Consider the following 22,169-nt stretch of genomic DNA (forward strand, 5'->3'; position numbering starts at 1 on the left):
TCATGGAGATTTTACAACTAATTTTATAATGTTAACTTAGTTTAAAGTATCAATACAATTCATGGCTAATTTTTTTAATCACAAAATCTTTATATTTTAATCAATTTTACCTGGCATTTTGTAAATTTCTAGCCTTAAATTAAATTTTGAAAAAAATAAAAAGGTTAGCATTTGAAAGACTTTAAAAAATACTGTTTATTATATAAGCCTACTACTTTAGGATGTCTCTAAGAATAGAAAACAAAAACCAAAACTTGTTACATTTTTCCAAATCTAATTTTTATGTTAATGTAATATTATATGCATTTGTTATATAATTAAAACATTTTTTTGTAATGTAAATATTTGTTAATACATGCAGTGCTGGTTTATCAGGGTTAAATTAAATTATAGGTGATATTTATACAGATGTTTTGATTTATGTGTGTAACTTGACTGTTACTAGGGTAATGAGATTGGATGAATGTAGTAACATACAGTGAGATTTCCCATATGGGGCCCAGTAAGTGGGGGGGGGGGGGGAAATAAAAAAAAACCCATTAACAATGACAACATGGGTTGCGAACCCACAATTTATGAGGTAGGTTTTATCCTTTCTCATCAGGCACATATCACTTTAACAAAATTAAGTACTTTATTACTGGAAACATCACATTGTCTTGTCTATGCTTGTTTTTTAAAAACATCTAACTGCATTATTTAAAAATAGAATCAAGCTTGATTCAGCTTTAACCAAGTTCAGTAACCGTTAGAGGTATTTGTTGAGTTTCCACAAAAATAAAAATTTATTTTGTTTAAGAAAATCATCAGAAAAAAACAACAACTTAAAACGTTCAATGTTATAATGAACTCTATCATAAAACAACAAGAAGCATAACAAATTTTCCATTCTTTTAATTTCATAATAAAATAAATTTTTATACACAGTGAAAAATTGCTCAAAATCTATAGCACATATGACAAAGGTGATTTAAAAAGATGAAAACTGTCACAATGACCAACCATAGAAAAGATGATACATAAACATCTATTTTAATTAAAATTTTTTTTTTTATTCATTTAAGTGGTAAGTATAACAAAATCTTAAAATTCACATTCCAGATATATGGGGGTTTAAATGTGTGCAGCATTCATATTGTGCTTGAAAAACATGCAACTTGAATAGATATATGTGAGTGGGAATATTTTAACAATATTTTGGAAACAAATATGGTGAAAATTTAAATTAACTTTATGTTTCCAAATTAATAAAAAATCAGACTAATTACTTTTAATTAATTCTAATAATGTTCTTATGTTTTTAAAATCAATATAAAGACAAGTATTACAAAATCTGATTTGGCACAGACAACATAACTATAAATTAATCCACACAGTTAGTGTTGCTACTGTAAGCTCTAGTTAATTAATGCTGATAAAAATGTGTGTACAAATAGAGATTCACGTTGGTAATGCTGTTATGAAATACTTTTTAAAAAATTTTCAAACAAAACATGTTTGTTTCGTTATATGGAGTGATAATTAAAAACCAAGATTAGACTAAAAGATGTGCTTAAAGCATGAAAATTTCACAACTATAAAATATTATATAAAAATGTTACATTGAGTAGAAATTTTTAAGAATTATAAAGCACATCAAGTGGGGGCGAATTAAGGTAACTCTTAATTAATTAATTAATTAAATAATTAAATACAATAGAATCCTTTTATTTTTCAAATCTTCCATTAAAACTTAAAATTTTTAAAAATATTAGAGACAGTTAAAAGATTGGCGATACTACTAATTTTGGCAAAAAAATGTAACAAAAATTTAAAATGCTAAATAAATAGTTACTAAGATAAAACAGGTCAGAATGTTAGGCACTTTCAAGTGAAGCATTTTAAACTATTTCTAGGCCAGTCCATATGCACATCCATTGCAGCTGACAATATCAACACATATATGTATGTAGCTAGCTGATCACATGATCAGTAAAAGTAAAGTTCCTCTTTAGATCTAGTGATACGTTGGGCAGACAAGGTGAGTTCATGTTTCTTGACCTCGTCATAGGAAGGGATGGTGTGGTCAGCACTACGCTCAGTGATGGTGTAGTCAGCACTACACCCAGTCGCCTTTACTTTTAGATACACATCAGAGCTGGGTTAACTACAGTGACCAAGATCTGAACTTGAGACCTTTTCCCATTTGACCACACTGCCCCATTTATAACAATTGGTTTTTACAAATTGCATTATTCACAGTTAAAATTAAAATAATGCGGACAAGCTTTTTACAGAAATTGGCTGTAGATTTTTTAAAGATACAAATTAGTCCAAAAGGGCAATGTTATACTATATTTAAAAACTCTATACCAATAGCAGTGGTCTACCATTAAACAGGTGTTAATCTGCAATACAACACAAATCAGCACAAAAAAACATTATTTTATAGAAAAAATAGTATCACAGCTTTTTTGAAGAATAAAATAAAAACGTTTACAATAACAAATGAAAGAACCTAGTCTCAACAAATGGATATCATTCATACAATTAATTTGTTATACATTAATAGTTGGAGTTACACAACCATATTGAAAACCAAATGATCACTAACACATTTTAAAAATGAATCTGTAAAAATACTAAAATTTGCAACAATTACATTATCAGAAACATTTATTGACAATTATGCTTTATAAATAGTTCTAAATTTAGACTAGAATTATAGAAGAGAAAAAAAAGACAATTCTGTTGTAGTAGGTAAATTGAAAATAACCTGCATTATCAAAATATTCTTTTATTTTTTTAATTTGACAGCAAAGCCTATTTTGAAATTTCAGCATTTCACAACTTAGGTTGATCAAATAAAGGGAAATGGCTATTCTTAAGATTATACATTCTTATTGAAACAGCAGATTAAAATTAGCAAATAGAGTAAACAAAGCTCTCTATATATTTACCAATAAGTAATACTGATTATTTTCTTGCAATATAAAAGGAACTGATGTATTTTTGTTTACAATTTATCACTGATTATTTTAATATCACAGTAGCTTAATATTGGGTAGGAATCAAATTGTACAAGGGTTAGGGTTTGGATTTACTACATAAAAAAATGTCTAGTTATGTTTCTGTTTTACAAAGAAATATTTATTTGCTAATTATCAAGTATTAGCATAAGTTGGAAACATTACTAACTACCTGTATAATTTTTTTCATAATTCTATACACTCCGAAAAAAAACTAAAACATTTACAATAAGTTACATTAATTTTAAGAATTTTATTATTAAACAGAAACTTCATTGAGGGGAAATCGTATCAGACAAGTAAATTCTAAGCACATAAATTAAAATATCATTGAGTTTAGTGAGTAAAGTTAGATCTGATAAAAATTTTACAATTAAATATTACCTAAGTAACAAAAATGAATGTTTAACAGAAACACAAACACATAGTTTGATGTGATCCTATTGTAGTTTTTAACTTACATAAGTCAGAATTATCTGGAAAATACAACATAATACTGAAAAGAAAATTACATTGTTCACTTTTGAAAAAGAAGAAAGCTGACCAAAAGTTCAAAAGACAATTATTTGATTTCAAACTGCGCTAGTAGCAAGTACACCAAAAAGCACAAAATCAATAAAAACATAAAATTTAGAATTCTCCAAATGTTTTCAGACTTTAAGAGCTGTTAGAATATTTTTAAATTCAATTTTTGGGTATTTCATAAACTCCAGTTCCAAAATCCCCTTGCCTGGCTATTCTATCTGTTTCCATGTGCAGAAATGCTGAGGATTTTTGTGTTTCTGTTCTAAATGATTCGATTTTTGGCTTTGCCTAAAAAAAAAAAAAAAAAAAAAAAAAGACAAATATTGACACTCACAAATTCTATGCATGGGTTTGCTCTCAATCTCATGTCTCAAAAATACCAAGCAACACACAATTTCTGTTTTAAAGACAGTTAAATATTAAATAACACTCTGATCCCAAACTCCCTTTTTTTTTATAAAACTTTTATTTGCAATTTAAAACAAGTACATCAACACTAAATTCTTTACATAATTCAAATATCAAATGAAAACCAAAATTCCTTGCCACATTAAGAAAAATTGCTAATATTTCATTTAGATTGCTAATAGACAAATGTAGACATTTACAATCTTAAGCCTTATTAATAGTGCAATATTAAGTACTTAAAAAATGTTCTAGAGTAAATTGCATTACTGCAATTAACTGATTAAATAGATTAGTAAATCTGGTTAAATGTAATTTTTACTTGAAAAAATTTCAAGCTTAAAATATTTTTAAAACCTTTCTCAATTTACCATCTACCTTCATTCGTAGTAGTTTCCCTTGCTTATAAAGCAATAGAAGCAGTTGTTTCCCTTGCTTATAAAGTCATATAATTGTGTTTTACTTACTGACTTAGTAAACCTTGGTAGCTGCCATAAAGGGGGAGGATCCACAGGGTTCTGGTAATGTCTCAGCAGAGATGCCCTCGTCTCATACACGATACCATGACTTCTAGGTCCCTGAGTTACACAATTAAAATACATATAAACACATATATTTAGATACAGATATTTATGTTATTTGGCACAAACTAAGAAATTAACTAAACATTAAATTTGAAATTATAATTAGTATAGGCCTACTATATTCAAGTACTTCCAATAATGAGAATTTTTTTTTTTTATAATTTACAAATACAATAAAATTATAGTTGCCAAAATATACTGAGATAAAATGATAAACATAACATCAAACTTTTAAACAATCCAATAAAAATCCCAACTTTGTAATATAATAATTGTTTCTAGCAGATGTTGCAAAAAATATTAATTTAAAAAAAAAAATTTATATTTTATAAACACCAAAATTAAGAAAAAAAAATTTTAATTTTTTTTTGGGTATTACTTTTCATTATTTTGTGCTTTAGATTACACATTATTTACTGTTTAAAATCTTATTTCCATACCATTTTTATCATATATATTTATAAGAATTTCTTTAAAAATGTTTTAACAATCATGTTTTAAAAATAAAACATTTCAAGGTATTTAATTTTCTATGGAGCATTAAATGCCAATTTTGTTTTTCTAAAGTAAAAAGCCATAATATAAACCTACTTCGAAAACAATGCTTAGAAGCATCTTGGTCCTTTTACAGAAAAAAAATGTGCATACAAAAAATGGGAATAACTTGAATAATTTAGACTGTCTACCTTAAAGTTAGGGCTGCAAATATAAACCAAAATTTAGAAAGAATTGTAGGATGACAAGACAATTTGTAAAAAACTACGCTTGAACTGAACAGTAATCATAAATACACAACAGCATTGTGTCCCCATTTCATATCTATTTTTATGTTGAAAGTAAACACTGTATCTATAGAAATATGTTTTAATGTCGTTTTTACAATACAATGTATAAAAGTATATTACTTTGTGTTATACCCAAATGAAGTTGCAGAGCAAAAATGAAAACAGCTTTTGCCTGCAAATGTGCCAATAAAAAAATACTGAATTAATTGTGATTAGAAATAAATTAGCTTTCGTAAATTGTGCACTATGCTTAGAAGTAAAATAAAAATGGGTAGAAGGCTACATCCTTGCAAGATGTGGAATAAACCCAGGAAAAACATAAATTGGAGAAGACTATTAAATTAACTAAAATCAAACAGCCAAATAAATCTGTACTTTTAAAAATTCTGGTTTGAAATGACTCAGTACATGTGTACATGTAATACAAGACACATTATCATTAAGTAATAAATAAATTTAAACCTAAATTCTAGTTTAAAAATATTAAGTTTGAACAAACTTAAGATAGTAGAAGGTTTCTATTGAATAAGAAAAGAAAAAACTAATATAGATCTACTAGATTTCTAAATAGAAAAATTTCAGTAGGAATGTTTTTAATTTATAAAATATAGAATGTGCCAAAATGATATAGTTTAAAAAAATATCTAAGGAGATATCAAATTAATTAATTTTAATACCATTAAGGCCTAATTAATTTGTATACGTAAAAGACTACAGAAAATAAGCAAGATCAAAATATCTAAAACTAATTTGATATCAAAATAGTATTATTTAAGTTTAAATGCATAAACAAATATTTAAAAGTACCCCTGAAAAAATAAAGCTGTGGTAATAGAGAATAGAAATTGTTTTCTAAATAGCTAAAAATCTAATTTCAACTTACTACTGGAGCTGACATTGCTCTTCTCTGTGAAAGCGTAAAAAGTGTTTGTGTCCAACAAAAATGGTTAAAACACAACATTCATTTGTAATACAATTACTTGAAATGCTACATTAGTATTAATTACATAGATAAACCATGAAGCAAATAGATGTAGATGAAAAGCAATTGTAAAACATAATGTTAGTAATAAACACAAAACGATTATTTGCTCATATTTTTGTCTTAATATTAAATCAAGACAAACATAATAAAATGTGTAAATACTAATACACATATTTAAAATTGAAGATTATTATCTCAAAATTATTGAACAAAAGAGTTTGAATATTTAAAGTATATTTAAACAGCAAAAAAAAAATCTGATTTTTCTAATAAATTACATTCAAATTTTATTTTGTTATTGTAGTGTTACTACATTTTGAGACAAACTGTAAATACACTTTAATATTAAAGAAGCAGTCTGATGAAAATACATATAGGCCTATAACACTTAAACATTGACTGAAATTTATTTTTAATTAGCTGATCTCAGTTAATATTTCACCTGTATGGTATTGTTAAAACACAAGGACTACACAAACCCCTCAGTTAAATCTCCACGAATTTTAAAAATACTTTTAGTAACTTACAGACCTCAGCATTTTTAAATTACATAAAACACTGAACATTTGATTAAAGCAGAAACTAATTATCATGCTGTTAATTAAAAAAATGATATATATCTATGATTACCTTTGATTCTGCTGATCTGTTGGCTGAAAGATGACTGTGTCTCTCTTTAAGCCATCTGTCTTGATATTTGTGTTCGATCAGGTCAAAAATAGGCGTGGATGGTCTATAAATGAAATTTTTTTGAAATCAATAAACTTAAGTGTTTACCTCATTGAAATTATATCATGTTCTAACACATTCTTGCACTTGTAAGTAATAATTTGTTATCTATATATATAATTCTCTTCTTCGAGCCGTTAGAAAACAAGCTGCAACCTCGCCTTACAGTCCCCTCTCTTCCTCTATATCAATATCACAACCACCCCAACCCCGCCCCCACATTGTCTGGTGAGTTGTGTTCACTCTGTTTACATTTTACAATCACAGAGACGGGTTTGGTGACGGCTATTAGGGGCAGATAATTTAGTTTGAAACGATTTTAAACTTAGAGGAGGTAACTAAGAGGAGGCTGCTTTCACGTGGGGGGGGGTAGTGTTTTTAAGCAAATATTTTCAATGGCAGCATTGGTACTGTCGAATTCACAAATTATAAATTACTGAAAAGTAGAAAAAAAAACAACTAAATAGCGGCGTATGATACGCAGCGGGTCGGCTCGTTTAATTTAAACCATCTGTTTTAGCATGCAGTCATTCCTAAATTTTTTTCTATGGAATAAACTTTAAAGTTTATATTCCGCTTCTTTTGTTTTATATTTCAGAATCAGTAGTTATGTGTAGGGCCACCTATTCTTTTCACCATTTGAACTGAGAACATATTTAAAAATATATGCCTAAACAATGTTAAACTTTAAATAAGTTTGTAGAAATTATATTACATTACAACTTATGCTAATACACACTGTTCTTGCTTTACTTGCCTACTTTGAATGCCGAAAACCATCGTGGGAGGAAGCCTCCGGCTTCTCATTTTACCAGCCATCTCTTTACAACTTATGCTAATACACACTATTCTTGCTTTACTTGCCTACTTTGAATGCCAAATACCATCGTGGGAGGAAGCCTCCAGCTTCTCATTTTACCAGCCATCTCTTTACAACTTATGCTAATACACACTATTCTTGCTTTACTTGCCTACTTTGAATGCCAAATACCATCGTGGGAGGAAGCCTCCGGCTTCTCATTTTACCAGCCATCTCTTTTTTATCAAAAGGTAACCTCCGAATATCATGTGTGGCCCTGTAGTCTGCGTACTCCTCAGCTTTCACCAGCCCGTCTGATGCTGCGGCTCTGTTCAGCCCCATGAAATCTCGCTCTGATGCTGCTTTTGTTCTGGTGGCGCCACCTTTGGGCAAATATGTACCTGACCATCCTCGAAGAGCTGCATCAGAATTCATACTATTATCAGAGATGTTCCAAGTTGCTATGTCAGCACAGGAAGGATAGAAGATGACACGTGTCAGGTAACAGCTTTACAAACTCTCTCTCCACATCAACTGTTTGGGGTGGTTTAAAAAATCTAGGCTGGACAATACACTGTCCAAGTGAGTTTAGATACACAGCTGGGAATTTTATTAGGGCCAGGATGAGTGTTATAGTCAGAGCTTAAGTTAGACCAAGGTTTGGGTAAAAAAAAAGGAAAGTTTCCCTTTCAAACCTGACGGTCTATGGGGCAAGTGAAGTAGAGTTCACTTGTTTCTGTGACCTCGGCATATGAAGAGATAGTGTGGTCAGCACTATGCCCAGCTGCCTTTACTTTTCCTAACGTGAGTTAGGTACCCATCATAGTTGGGTGAACCCAGGGACGTTCTACTGACTTGAACCCGGATTCGAACTCGAGACTCACGGGTTAGCAGTCCAGCTCTCTACCGCTAGACCACTCCGTCCCTTCAAGGTTTGGGTAGTGATCCAAAAATAAAAATAAAGGCCTAAGTAAATTCTGGTTATGTTTTATTAAGTAATTTTGTGTCATTCTGTAATGTAGGGTAATACAGGATTTTACTATTCAGAACAACTCAAAACTCAAAGCATACAATTATCTATTATGAGTTGGGATTTGTCTTTAGATGGCAACATAAACATTGGCTTCACTGTAAAAATAGAAGCATGATTACATTCCCATTAGAGTTTAGTAGAGGAAAAACAGAAGGAATTTAACAGTTTAAAAATAAACTCAAACATGTCATTTTTAAACTTAGGGGATTATGCCTACTTATTTACAAAACATGCCCAAAAATTTCTCCCAAATATAAAAATAGTTTTGAATTTTAGCTTTAAGATAGAATTAAATATTCTACAACATATGCAAGCCTACATACCATCAGCTGCTGTGTTTTGTCTTCTATCATTAGGTAACCCATAGGTGAATCCTTTGACGGGCAGGTGGTATCCTCTTGATTTCACTTGACCCACTTTGTTCTAAAGTATTTTAAAAATTATATAAGTAGTCATTATTTATGAGCCTCTCAAACAAGCATATTAAACGGGCATAAAAATGCATTTGTATTAGATGTCAATGTTATGTGGTAGATTTGCTAATAGAAATCTTTATCCATATAAGTCTATAAGTAAATTATGGATGAAAAACAATTGTGATTTAATGAGAGGGAATTAAGTAAGAACAAGAAGAAAATTCAAGTATAAATTTGTCAAATTATAGAACTTGGGGATATTTCTTAGCTCACAAAAGTAGCATCACAACTGACTTTGTGAAAGGTGCTCTGTAATACAAAACAAACGCAGATACGCATGGCATCAAGATTGTTCTGCGCATGGGATGCAGAAACATCTTACCTAGAATAAAGCTGTCATTCAAATATGCAGCTGTAGTTATTCATAGTTATTTTAAAATGTGTGTGACCTACAAGAACTTTTATGGCCAAAGCTCAAAATGACAACAAATTTAAGATGGCCCATGCATTTTATTTTAGAGACTACAATGCAGGTAATCACAGCAAATACAATGAAAAGTGAAAAGGACATGGTTGGCAAATGTAAGTCTTGGCCTGAAAAACTGTGATGGTAAGTCACCAAAATACCACGACATACTGAAATAGTTTGACAAAAGAGAAAAGATGTGAACATTAGTCAGACTGTTAGATTTGGAGAGGGGTCGTCCATAAATGACATCACACTCATAGGGGGAAGGTCCGTAATTTTGTGACCCTGTGTGATGTGTGGGAGGGGTGGGGGTCCAGATGGTGCGACATCACACTTTTGCATTATAAAAAAGCAATGTTAGAAAACGAAATTTTAGCCATTATTTTGCGTTTTATAAAACTGTTTTAATAAATTGTGATAGGAATTTATTAAAATACTCTATTTTGACAGAGTTCAGACAAGATTTTAGAAAAATATCGATGTTTTTAAAAAATTCAACTGCAATTTTTAGGGGGGTTGTAGGCTGAGGTATGACATCATTTTGTGGGGGGGGGGGGGGGGGGGGTCTGGCTTTTTGTGATGATGTGTGACAGAGGGGAGGTAAAAATCATCAAAAAAAGCATGATGTCATTTATGGATGACCCCAGAGAGGTTAATTGATTCAGCAATAGATTCTAGATCTAGATCTGTTATAAATTATAATAATTAAGTTATAAGAATTGATTTGATTAATTTAGAATTAGAATAATTTTAACGAAGTGACTACTCGGAAGATTTTTCTCCCCAACGTCTCCACTTAGTCCGCAAAAGATAGCTCTGCACATGCGCAGTGACCTATGGCTAGGGTTAGGGCTAGAATTAGGGTTAGGATTAGGGCTAGGGTTAGGATTAGGGTTAGAATTAGTGTTAGGGTTAGGGATAGGATAAGGGATAGGATTAGGGTTGGTGTTAGCCAGTGTTAGGGTTCTGCGGTTGTAAACACACGCATGCGCAGTACCATCGAAAACATCGCCGCAATGGCAAGTTGTAGTTTCTCTCCATTGCACATGCGTATCTTTTTCCCGCTAACATTGGCCTAATTTTAATTAGATCCAGACAGAACCTAGACTAGAGTCTAGAGGTGAACTAGATCCTAGATCTAGATTAGGTCTTATTTAAAATACAGTAAGACAGAAAAATAAATAATACGATAGATCTAGATACATAGATTCTAGTAAAATCCTTAAAAGACAAGCTATTCTGATCTGATTTTGAGTTAGCTGAGGCGATGATGTTTGTTGATTCAATGATTGAAATTGTTTGAGTGACTGGTTCACTGAGAGGAGAGTGAGTGAGCAGTGTGATGGATGAGTGTGAGAACTGTGAGTGGTCAATGGACCTACCCTGAGATGAAGTTCGTTTTGAAGCATTGAAGGCCTTTGGTCACCGAGTAGACCAGTGGCTGTGTAGGCAAAGGGGCTATCGACTTGTGCCGCCATTGTAGAAAGACTTTTAAAATGTTAAATTTAATAAACCACACGCGATTACTATTGTGAACTACACCATATAAAAGCAGGACTCTTCGCGGGTTTCCTTAGTTACGTTAGCTGAACATGCGCATTAGATTTGTCCGGTTTCAGGGGAAGCTATTCTTGATAAATTTACCTAAATTTACCAGCCCGAGTTTACTTTCTTAAACGTTACAAACCATACAAAAAATAAAAAGTCATATAGATTTAGGCCCTAGTTAATTAAAAAACCCGTGTACATCTGTGTGCTCCTAAAATATCTAATCTTATAAAGAAAAACAAAGGAGCGAATTTTCCATCCTGCTACAGATGCTTCTACTTAAACTATATGCACATTGGCGTTGTTAATATTATTCAATCAAAATTTCTTAGAGGCATCCAGGTGGGGGGGGGGGGGGGGGGAGGCAGTGCATCGCGGAGCACGCCCCCCCCCCCCGCCACTCCAGGGCGAAACATCATAAAATTTAAATACAGAATATATACATCCCTCCCCCCTCCGCCCCCCCCCCCCATGTTAAGTGCCCCTTTCCCAAAAGTTTCAAGCCCCTCCTCCCCCCTGAAAAAAATGTCTGAAAGAAACACTGTATTCAAGTCAGATGATAAGGCAGAAGGGGAGCAGCACCCCCCCCCCCCTCTTCTTCACCCCCCCCCCCATGTTAAGTGCCCCTTTCCCAAAAGTTTCTAGCCCCTCCTCTCCCCTGAAAAAAATGTCTGAAAGACAGTGCCGTAGGCAGGGGGGGGGGGGGGTTATGGTGGTCATAACCCCCCATAGACCCTCGGTATATATATAAAAAGTATGAGGGGGGTGCAAATCGAAAGTTTGAGGGGGGGGGGGGGGGGGGGCATGCAAATCGAAAGTTTGAGGGGGGTGCAAATCAAAAGTTTGAGGGGGGGGGGTGCAAATCGAAAGTTTGTCCCCGGGTAAAAATTGGAACCCCCCCCCCCCCCTTGAGACGATCCTGGCTACGCCACTGCTGAAAGAAACACTGTATTCAAGTCAGATGATAAGGCAGAAGGGGAGCAGCACCCCCCTCTTCTTCACCCTCCCCCCCCCCCCCCTCTAAGAACATGTTAAGGTAGCAAAGGTGTAAATCGACTCAACCTGAAACATCGGTCTATATTTTGTTAGTTCACTGAAATGTTGGTGCTGTTTTATACACTCACCGCTCCCCCAACCCCAGCCTGAAAACCCAGCCACTCCCGCTGATTTACGTAATCAAGATATTCATTTTAATGACCCCCCCCCCCCCCTCCTAATTTAAACGAAGCAACCTAATAAGAAACATTGTTTTTTAGTGTTGGTGTAAAGGAGTCGGCTTTCTGTGGAGATGGGCGAGGTCACAAATATAAATCTAGTAGAGCCTGTAGTGTAGAGTGCTATTTTAAGCGTTTTCTCTGAAACTATAAGCGAACTTCAATGACCCAGTAAAAAAAAAAAATGTTTTTCAGACAATAGATTACTTTCGTTTTCTACTGAAGGTTCAGTTTTAACTTAATTTTATTTCACAGTTATGAAATATTAACAATAATAATAACAACAACAATAATAATAATTAATAAAGGCAATAAATGTAATAAAAGTAATAATAAAAGTAATAATAAAAGTAATCATAAAAGTAATAATAAAAGTAATAATAAAATAAATGAAATAATGATAATAATCTATATACTACTAAAAGTCAACTTTGTTTACATGTTTGAATATTTATTTGTTTGCCTGATCGACTATTGTGATATGTTCGACTCTATCTGGAGAGCTGTAAATCTATATACTACTAAAAGTCAACTTTGTTTACATGTTTGAATATTTATTTGTTTGCCTGATCGACTATTGTGATATGTTCGACTCTATCTGGAGAGCTGTAAAATAGTATGTAGGTAGAGAATAATTGTTTAATGCAGACAGACTGTTAATCACACATTTATTTAAAGACGTTAATTAATTTATTGATTTATTCATAGTTAAATTAACCGTATTTTTTAAAAAATGTTAATACTTTGAATAAACTTTGTGGGGATAGTGACGTCCCTTGATGTGTTTACATTTTTGGTACAATAAAAATGGCGGACCCCATCATAGACTTTGTGGCCCATTCAAAAGTTTCACGCGTTACAAAGCTAATTTTCTGCCGGCTATAACTTAAACAATACGTCCGTTTGCTGTATTTATTACGTTCCAACACTTATATCAATTTTAAAACTGTCTTTTTTTCATTTAGTTTTACAATAAATTTCTCTAGATCTAAAGATCAGCTGTCGAAGAAAAGTTATTTATAGATCTAGATCTAGATCTAGAATCTAGGTCAAATCAAATCTAATTTTCTGTCGGTCATAACTTTAACAATACGTCCGTTTGCTGTATTTATTACGTTCCAACACTTATATCAATTTTCAACTGTCTTTTTTCATTTAGTTTTACAATAAATTTCTCTAGATCTACAATCTGTCCAAGAAAGTTATTTATTTATAGATCTAGATCTAGAATCTAGAATCTAAATCTAGGTCAAATCAAAAATTTATTAGTTATAGATCTTAATACAAACCAAAAAAGAAACGAGACTTAAGCAAACCAGTCGTAGATCTAGAATATAGATAATTCTATCTAGATTTAGATAATAATGAGTTTCTATATACTAAAATATTTTAGACCTTTATTATTTTGTATAAATCTTTGTTTCGACTATGCAAATTTTGAAGTGCTGGCTCCAGGGCGTATTTGCGCAGCTTAAGATTCATACGCTGCTTCTATACCGGAATTTTGCTAAATTATAAACGTAAATTCTAAATATAGCTCAGTCGTAGATCTAAAATATAGATAATTCTATCTAGATTTAGATAATAGTGATTTTCTATATACTAAACTATTTTAGACCTTTATTATTTTATATAAATCTTTGTTTGGAATATGGTAATTTTGAAATGCTCGCTCCGGGCCTATCAGCGTAGCTAATGATTAGATCTAGATTCTAGATCTAGCAAGAAAAACTAAACTTAAGACCTAAGCAAGCGAGTCGTAGAATATAGATCTAGATATAATTATCTAGATCTAGCTAATTTCAGAACTTCTTTATTTTATATAAATCTTTGTTTGGCTAATTTAAGATTAAATTTAATTTGAAAGTTACTACTACTAGCCTAATATCTAGATCTATGCGCGGAGACTCAAAAGTATAGTATAAAAATTCATTTGTGACGTCACGAGTAAATAGCTAAGTTGGTAGCGTAGCCCGCTCTCATGTGGGTGGCACAGGTTCTAGACCAATATGTCAATGATATTTTTTTTTCAATTTTTTTTTTTTAGATGTGAATGATAAAGTTGCCTATCTGAACTTGCCAGGATACAGGGCAGGTGAAGTAGAGTTCATCTGTTTCTTTGTCCTAAGCATATGAAAGGATAGTGTGGTCAGAGACATGCTCGGCTGGAATCGTTTTTTAAACGATAGAAACATGTTGTCTGAGACTTGGCGGGACACTGGGCAGGTGAAGTAGAGTTGAGTAGGTCACATGTGACGTCAGTATATGAAGGGATAGTCCGAAATCGGTGTTTTCGGTGTTTTTAAAAGATAAGAAACATATTTTTGAATGTGGGGTCTGTTTTTTGTGACGATAAGTGACACTGCAGTAGCGTAGCGAGGAGGGGGGGGGGGGGGGGGGGGGGGCGGGAGGGGAGGCGGGGGGGGGGGGGGGGGGGGAAGGGGAGGCGGGGGGAGGTGGAGGGGGGGGGCGGGGGGACATATGTTGGGGCGCCAAAATGGTTTGGAAAAATAAATTGAAAGGTTGAGGGGGGTTCAAATCGAAAGTTTGAGTGGGGGGGGGGTGCACATCAAAAGTTTGAGGGGGGGGGGGTTGAAAATCGAAATCTTGGGGGGGGGGGGGGTTAAAATCGAAACGTTTGTCCCCAGGCGCCGGGAAGGCTCGCTATGCCTCTGAGTGACAGACGTGATGTTTTTTGATGGATGACCCCCGAAACCCACAGTTATCCAACGGATGACGGGTATTCTAGTAATAACTATAATAATAATAATAATGCAGTGGCGTAGCGAGGTCGGGTGTCACCCCGTGCGGCACTTAATGGTGTCACCCCCCAGAGGCGTAGAGACCCTTCCCGGGGACAAACTTTCAAGTTTTCGATTTGCACCCCCGTCAAACTTTCGATTTGCACCCCCCCCCCCACCTAAATGGTGTCACCCGGTGGGGTCCGCACCCCCGCCCCCCCCCCCCTCGCTACGCCCCTGTAATAATGATAATAATAATCATAATAATAAAAATAATAACAATAATAATAATAATAATAATAACAATAATAATAATAATAATGATAAAACCTTAATAAAACTCAAAACAAGACCTGAAGTATCGTGCACTGCATGTTATTGTTGTTTTTTTTTTTTTTGCAAGAGTTCTGCAAATTGGAATGGGAAGGGTTTAAAAGATTATGTAATATTATGTAATATTGTGGACGGTTTTCATGGACATGAATAGGGTGTACTATGGGGTTGGAAAAGGTGCCCGCCTTTCGTGTTATGTTATACAATATGTGCACGATCCTTAAGATTATCGTCAAATTAAATTGGGTGAATATAAAAAGAAGAAAAAAAAATAATGATGTACATTATGTTTTTATTATCTGTTAAATCTTTATACAGTGATTACAACATATCATTGATGTTTAATGTAAATTCTAAACCACATACGATGTTTTTTTTTCTGGCTTTCATAAATTATCTAACATTACTTTTTTCTCTTCATAGCCGAAATTTAAACGAAACCTGCGTATGTGCAGAATTAATTCTCGAGACAAAGAATTTTAAAATCATTTAAGGCACTATCCTTTCTATCTTGTATTATGTTGATTCATTAAAAACTTGTTTTAAATAAATAATATTTTTTAAAAAAAGCATTTCTTGTATGGGGAGTAACACAAGATAATCTACATTGTCCTTACGGATTTATCTTCCTTTCTTTTCATACAAACTGAAAGATTTCTCGAATTTTAGCAAAGATTGTGAGTATTATTATATATATAAGTAAAATAGCGTCTAAAAATAATAATGTGTGTATCCATTATCAACAATAATGTATTTTACAATTTTAGATTAAACCAATTGGCTAAAATGTTGACGATTTGTTTTTCACAAAAATATCGCATTGTAAATCTCTCTTTCACCGTCTTTCAAAAGGAGCTGCAACATGTAATTTGAATAATTTCACCAGACACCCCACCTCATTAGCTGAACACGCCAAAGAAGAAGTCGATCATGGTTTTTATAATGTCCAGCTGAAATATGGCGATCTCCTTTGTGGCCATGATAATCAAGCCAAAAAGTCGGCCAAACAGAGCGAAAATCCCGAGGATAATTTCGGTGGGTATGTCCATCAATGAAGCCATCGTTTAACTCCGAACGAAATGGCTGCCTTCGTGGTAGGTCTTGAGAAGTAGGAACTCTTCTTTGATGGAAAGTACTGATGGGTGCGTGTTCACTAAACGCGCTGTGGGCAGGTGGCGGTAAGGTTGTACAACATGGTGTAGATGACGCGTTGGTGAAGAAGAGATGGTGTTGTAGTAAATGTCGACTGGTTTTGTCTGCGGGAATAGATGGTAAAATATAAAAAAAAAGTTTAAAAAGTTAAGTTAATTTTTAAGGCCGTATTGGTCAATAGGGTAGATGAAGCAGTAAAGAGTAAAGTTCCCTTTTCAAGCCTGACGGTCTATGGGGCAAGTGAAGTAGAGTTCACTTGTTTCTGTGACCTCGGCATATGAAGAGATAGTGTGTTCAGCACTATGCCCAGCCGCCTTTACTTTCCCTTAGGTACCCATCAGAGCTGGGTGGACTCAGGGACGGTCTACTGACTTGAACCTGTCGAACTCGAGACTTACGGGTTTGCAGTCCAGCTCTCTACCGCTAGACCACTCCGTCGTCTGATTTTGTGAACTACGCATACGAAGGGATAATGTTACTCCTTCTAACCTTGACGGTTCATGGGTCAGATTAAATTAGAGTTTACTTGTTTCTGTGACTTCAGTATATGAAAGTATAGTGTGGTCAGCATTTTGCCCAGCCGCCTGGGTTAGCAGTCGTGCGCTCTACCACCCAACCACGCCGTTTCATAAGAGACAATGTGGGAAGAACTATATGCCCACTCGCCATAACTTTCCTTAAAGTGAGTCGACTACACTTCTCAGCTGTGTAAATTCTGGGTCGTCCCACTGACCCAAAGCCTGGGAAGCGAGTTCCAGAGATCGAGTAAGCAATCGTACACTCCAACAACCGACCACGCAGTCTGCTTTATTGTAAACATGAAAATTCGGGTTTATAAGTAGTGTTTCATGACTTGATGCCGATACTTACATCCCACATGATGTGGTAGGGACCTAGGGTTTCTTTCAGACATTTTGCACTTTGGTGTGGGGGGAAGAAGAATAGGCAACTATAAGAATGGCTAAAGTATGTACTTATGTTTCTAGTTCGTAGTGGGTAGGTTTGGGGCTGATTGTGCATTGGAGACATTAACCCCCCCCCTCTCTCTCTCTTCCCCCGCCCCCCCCCCCCCCCCGTAATGCAGAGATGCCTGGTGTGTGTTAGTAAAAACATCGCATTTTTTTATTATAACCTGAACATTTTTGATGAATTCATAACATAATGAAAGTATTGTCTTCAAAGACACACAATATATCTAGACTACAGTAGTTTAGACAATAATTATAATAATTACCCTTATATATTAAGTCTACTTGATATAGAGATTCATATCTAGACTCCAATTAGATTCTAGACTTAGATCTAAATTTGACTTCATGCAATCTAGATCTAATCTAGATCTAGATTTAGAATCTAGATCTATGCATAGTTTGAAACTTTGAAAGGAAATGGTAGAAATGTATAACCTTTTATCCATATATAAAGACAAATATACACAAAATAAATACAAGCTTATAATAAAAAATAAACGATTCAAGAAATATTTCACCTTCAAGTTCCCACACTAAGCTACTTTATATGAAGCGCCGCTTTTCTCGAAATCTCAAAATGTTTAGCTTAGCTCTTCCCTCCTGTACAAGAATGCCGCGCAGTTGGGGCGTTCATGTGCGGTGCTTGATGGTGCAACTATACTAAAAATAGCTGAAAATGTGCTTTGAACGCTGTGATTGGACTCAGAAAAATGAATTTTAGTCTGTTCCGAAAATGTTCTCTGGTGAAAATTTTGTCCATGCGTATTTTATAGGCCTACAAAGTTAATTTGTTCATTACTTAACTGTATTTCTAGTCTGGGTATATTTTGTTCAGTCTATAAATTATTTAATATCTGTGTCTGTCTGATAATTAATATTTGTTCTAGGAAATGTCGTAAGCAGGTTGTTTTTTTTGCATGTGAGGGATGGGCGGCTAAATATATATATATCCTTAGTGCGTCGACACCAATGAATGAAACAACGTTTCGAGGGCCGATTGAAGAGGTTTTAATACCCCCCCCCCACCCCTTCTGGTGTCTGCTCCCATATGTCCAGTCATAGCAACTTTTTCTTAAAGAAATAATTTTATTAAGAGCCTCTAATTGGCTATAATAAACTCACTGCCGCCCATTAAATTTTGCATTAAAAAATAAAATAATAAAATCACGTGACAAGATTAAATAAACTGTCCAACTCTCTCCCTCCCCTCACGACACCCTCACCCCCCTCCCCCCAAATACACCCCACAACCCTCAACCCCAGACTTCCCCAACCGTTATCAGAAAGACGGAGAGACCACCGCTAAAAACTTGAAAATACCGCTACATGCCAGATTGTGGCAAGTTTACGAGCAAATAGCCAAACATGGGTCAACGGTCATTTCCGTCTGGACACCATTTTTTTTTAGGTCAGACACGCTACCAGCCACGCCGACTGACCCCCACCCAGCAGACGGTGGGTGTGAAATGAATTATGGCGGGGCCGGTGTTTGGGAAATCGAAACTGACCCGCTCTCACGCAGAAGGGTTAGAATAGTTTAAATTTTTATTAATAACTCGGTTATTCCCCTTACACCGTAGCTTGAATGTCTGGAATAGTTGGGTAATTCAGAGTGTTCAGTTTGAAATGTGTGGGAACAAAAAGTACATTCCCTTCAGAAGAAGGTGTGGGTGTGTGTGTGTGGGGGGGGGAGGTTGTTTGTACACTCCCAAGAGTGAGTTCCAGTTGAATTGGTGTTTGTAAGTATGGTTTAGTTTTACATGTCTGTTAGAGGGTTTCCTTCAGACATTTTTTCCCGAGGAGGGGGACACTTGAACAGATGGGGAGGGGGGGGGGGGGAGGGAGGCACTTGAAATTTCAGATGGGGAAGGGGGGGGACACACACACCCATGTAAAGTATGTATTTTTAAATAAACATTTATGTTTATACATTTCTTATGTGTGTATATTGCTAGCTGTGTTTATTATGTTAGTATATATTACATACGGAATTTTGCTTGAAGCATGATGGAGCTCACCCAGCTTTAATGAGTACCTACATACATTGGATACATACATTTATTTTTTTGCTGTTAAACGGACCCTTCTCACAATATGTCCACACATACAGCAAGACAGCACTTCCTGTACCTACTTGACATCGTAGTCTTAAAATGGTATTTGTAAAAACATATAGACACATGACACATTTTGTAATTACTAACGCCATTATATATATATATATATATATATATATATATATATATATATATATATATATATATATATATATATATATATATATATATATATATATATATATATATATATATATACATTGAAAGTCTTGTTTCGTGAAATAACTGTTTATAATTTGACCCCCCCCCCCCCCGACCCAAGTGCTTTTTGTTGTTGAGAAACTTTTAGGAGTACAAATGAGTTTATGGTTTATACGCCGGGAAGGGGGGTATAAACAGGTGTTTTTAGATGGGGGTACTGTGTACATCTTCAACATGCTTAGGAAACGGTGTGGTTGGGTGGGTAGAGCCCTCGACTGCTAGCCCGAAAGTCTCGAGCTTTGATATAGGCTCCAACGTCCCTGTGTCCACTAGCTCTGACGGGTACCTGCCTCTCGTTAGGGGAAGGAAAGGCTGCTGGGCATTGACCACGCCATCCCCAGTGTTTCTTTCAGACAAGCGATGGGGGGGGGGGGGGGGTAAAAATTAATTACCGATGAGAGGCCCGAAAGAAACACTTATCATCCGTTCGCATCCTGAGATCAAGAAACATATACTCTCTACTACATCGTTAAGTCTGAAAGGGGGACTTGACCAACTAAACTCTAAACATGTATAGACTGTATTTCAGAACTAAAACAGTATCGTAACAAAGGCAGATGGAACGTTACATCTAAAAAACCTTATTAATGTAACAAAGATAATGAGGTTGACTTCCTCTTCTTCGTTCTTAATTTTAGTGTTGGAAGGGATCTCTTCCAATACAATAAAGTATACGTGTCAACTGGTTATGCGTCATTTAGGCCATTGACTCCGATTTCACACCTGCTTTTCTTTTTGGATTTGCTTCCACAGCCTTTGTCCAATCAAGAACAAACTACAAGGCAGCAGTTGTTTAATTTTGGAGTTGTCTCTCCTAGATGAGTTGCTGTCCCCAGCTGTCCCCGGCCTCATCTGCCCGTGGGTTCGAACTCGAGACATTGCGGTTTAGCAACCATGGGCTTTACCGACTCGACCACGCCATAATTTTAGACCTTTCAAACATCATTATAATAATCAAGTTAGAATTCTTGATAATATCAAAGAAATGTTGAAACGGACGTTATACTGATTAGTTAGTAATAAATAAATTTAAATAATTTCTTAGTAAACTCCATGTCTTACAATCCCAATCCTCACCAACATGACAAGAGTGTAGCATCTTACAATCCCAATCTCTCCAACAAGACTGTAGCATCTTACAATCTCAATTCTCACCAATATGACAAAACTGTAGCATCTTACAATCCCAATTCTCACCAACATGACAAAACTGTAGCATCTTACAATCCCAATTCTCACCAACATGACAAAACTGTAGCATCTTACAATCCCAATCCTCACCAACAAGACTGTAGCATTTTACAATCCCAATCCTCACCAACAAGACAAGACTTTAACAAAAATGTATTCCAACCACCACGTGACTCCCGTGTTCACGTCTGACGATCTCCTATTGAGAACCTCATTAAATTTTGCGCCTTACCCCCCCTCCCCCCACCCCCACACCCTCGCCCCACAACCAAGACGACACGACGGACCAAGTGGTACTCGGGAAAAGAGATCCGTATTTTTAATTGACAAGTCCGCACGCGTCACGTGGGGTTATTTTTCTGGCACGTGATCGGGCCGGATACCTCGACTGGTCAATCATGATTGTTGCCATGGTAACGCGGACCTCGAGAAGACGTTGGGGGAAGAAAGTGTAGGTCGTATGTGTTTATTATTTCTATGAAGAAAACCTCTCATTTCATTGAATGCAAGTTTTCAGAGTTTAGCTGTAACCCACTTTCGATAGTAGACTCATCTGAACATAAGTGTTTTAATTTGTAAGTAGTAGTGTGATATGTGGTTTCGTTTTGGGGTCAGGCATTAAAGAACTGTGGATTTTTATCACGGATAGTGTTAGCATTGACATTTACATGTTGTAATAGTGCAGTTTTACAATGAGATACGAATGTTACTGGTTCATTCACCTTACTCGTATGTCAAATTGTTCGTAAATCAAATTGTTCGTAAATCAAAGTGTTCGTAAATCAAAGTGTTCGTAAATCAAAGTGTTCGTATCTCAAAATGCTATAGTGTCAAATTGCTCGTATCTCGAAGCAATTTTCTCCATTAAAATTGAAATACCATTAGTCCGTGGGGTCGGTGTGGTCGGGTAGGTAAAGATCATGGTTAAGAAGAAGAAAAGCAGGTTGAAATCAGAGTCAACGA

The 22,169-nt window shown here is 34.9% G+C and overlaps 1 protein-coding gene across 3 annotated transcripts; it reads right to left on the reverse strand.

The window, feature by feature from the left end:
* Positions 1-3,360: 3,360 nt before the first annotated feature.
* On the reverse strand, positions 3,361-11,320 carry LOC131940739 (cilia- and flagella-associated protein 77). Of its 3 annotated transcripts, none has more exons than XM_059299512.1 (7): positions 11,121-11,320; positions 9,177-9,276; positions 7,993-8,239; positions 6,923-7,025; positions 6,191-6,214; positions 4,406-4,516; positions 3,361-3,821 (listed from the first exon to the last, which is right to left on the reverse strand). In XM_059299512.1, exons 1-7 carry the CDS (start codon positions 11,214-11,216, stop codon positions 3,693-3,695), a joined length of 810 nt encoding a protein of 269 aa, XP_059155495.1. In that variant the 5' UTR covers positions 11,217-11,320; the 3' UTR covers positions 3,361-3,692. The 3 variants fall into 3 exon arrangements, with proteins under 3 accessions (XP_059155495.1, XP_059155493.1, XP_059155494.1); XM_059299510.1 differs by having other exon boundaries at positions 7,993-8,281; XM_059299511.1 differs by lacking the exon at positions 6,191-6,214 and having other exon boundaries at positions 7,993-8,281.
* Between the last annotated feature and the right edge of the window lie 10,849 nt (positions 11,321-22,169).

This window comes from Physella acuta, unplaced genomic scaffold (assembly GCF_028476545.2).
Source record: "Physella acuta isolate Inbredline_101_S28 unplaced genomic scaffold, ASM2847654v3 ptg000328l, whole genome shotgun sequence".
Lineage (NCBI taxonomy): Eukaryota > Metazoa > Mollusca > Gastropoda > Physidae > Physella > Physella acuta.

What these genes read in the sequence shown, in the direction of transcription:
- LOC131940739 (XM_059299510.1), bottom strand. Translation starts at nt 11,216, where the DNA reads ATGGCGGCACAAGTCGATAGCCCCTTTGCCTACACAGCCACTGGTCTA. An exon ending in AAAACGAACTTCATCTCAGG is followed by an intron (nt 9,277 to 11,120) that starts GTAGGTCCATTG and finishes AAAATACTTTAG; the next exon opens with AACAAAGTGGGTCAAGTGAA. An exon ending in GTATTTGGCATTCAAAGTAG is followed by an intron (nt 7,026 to 7,992) that starts GCAAGTAAAGCA and finishes TTTCATTTATAG; the next exon opens with ACCATCCACGCCTATTTTTG.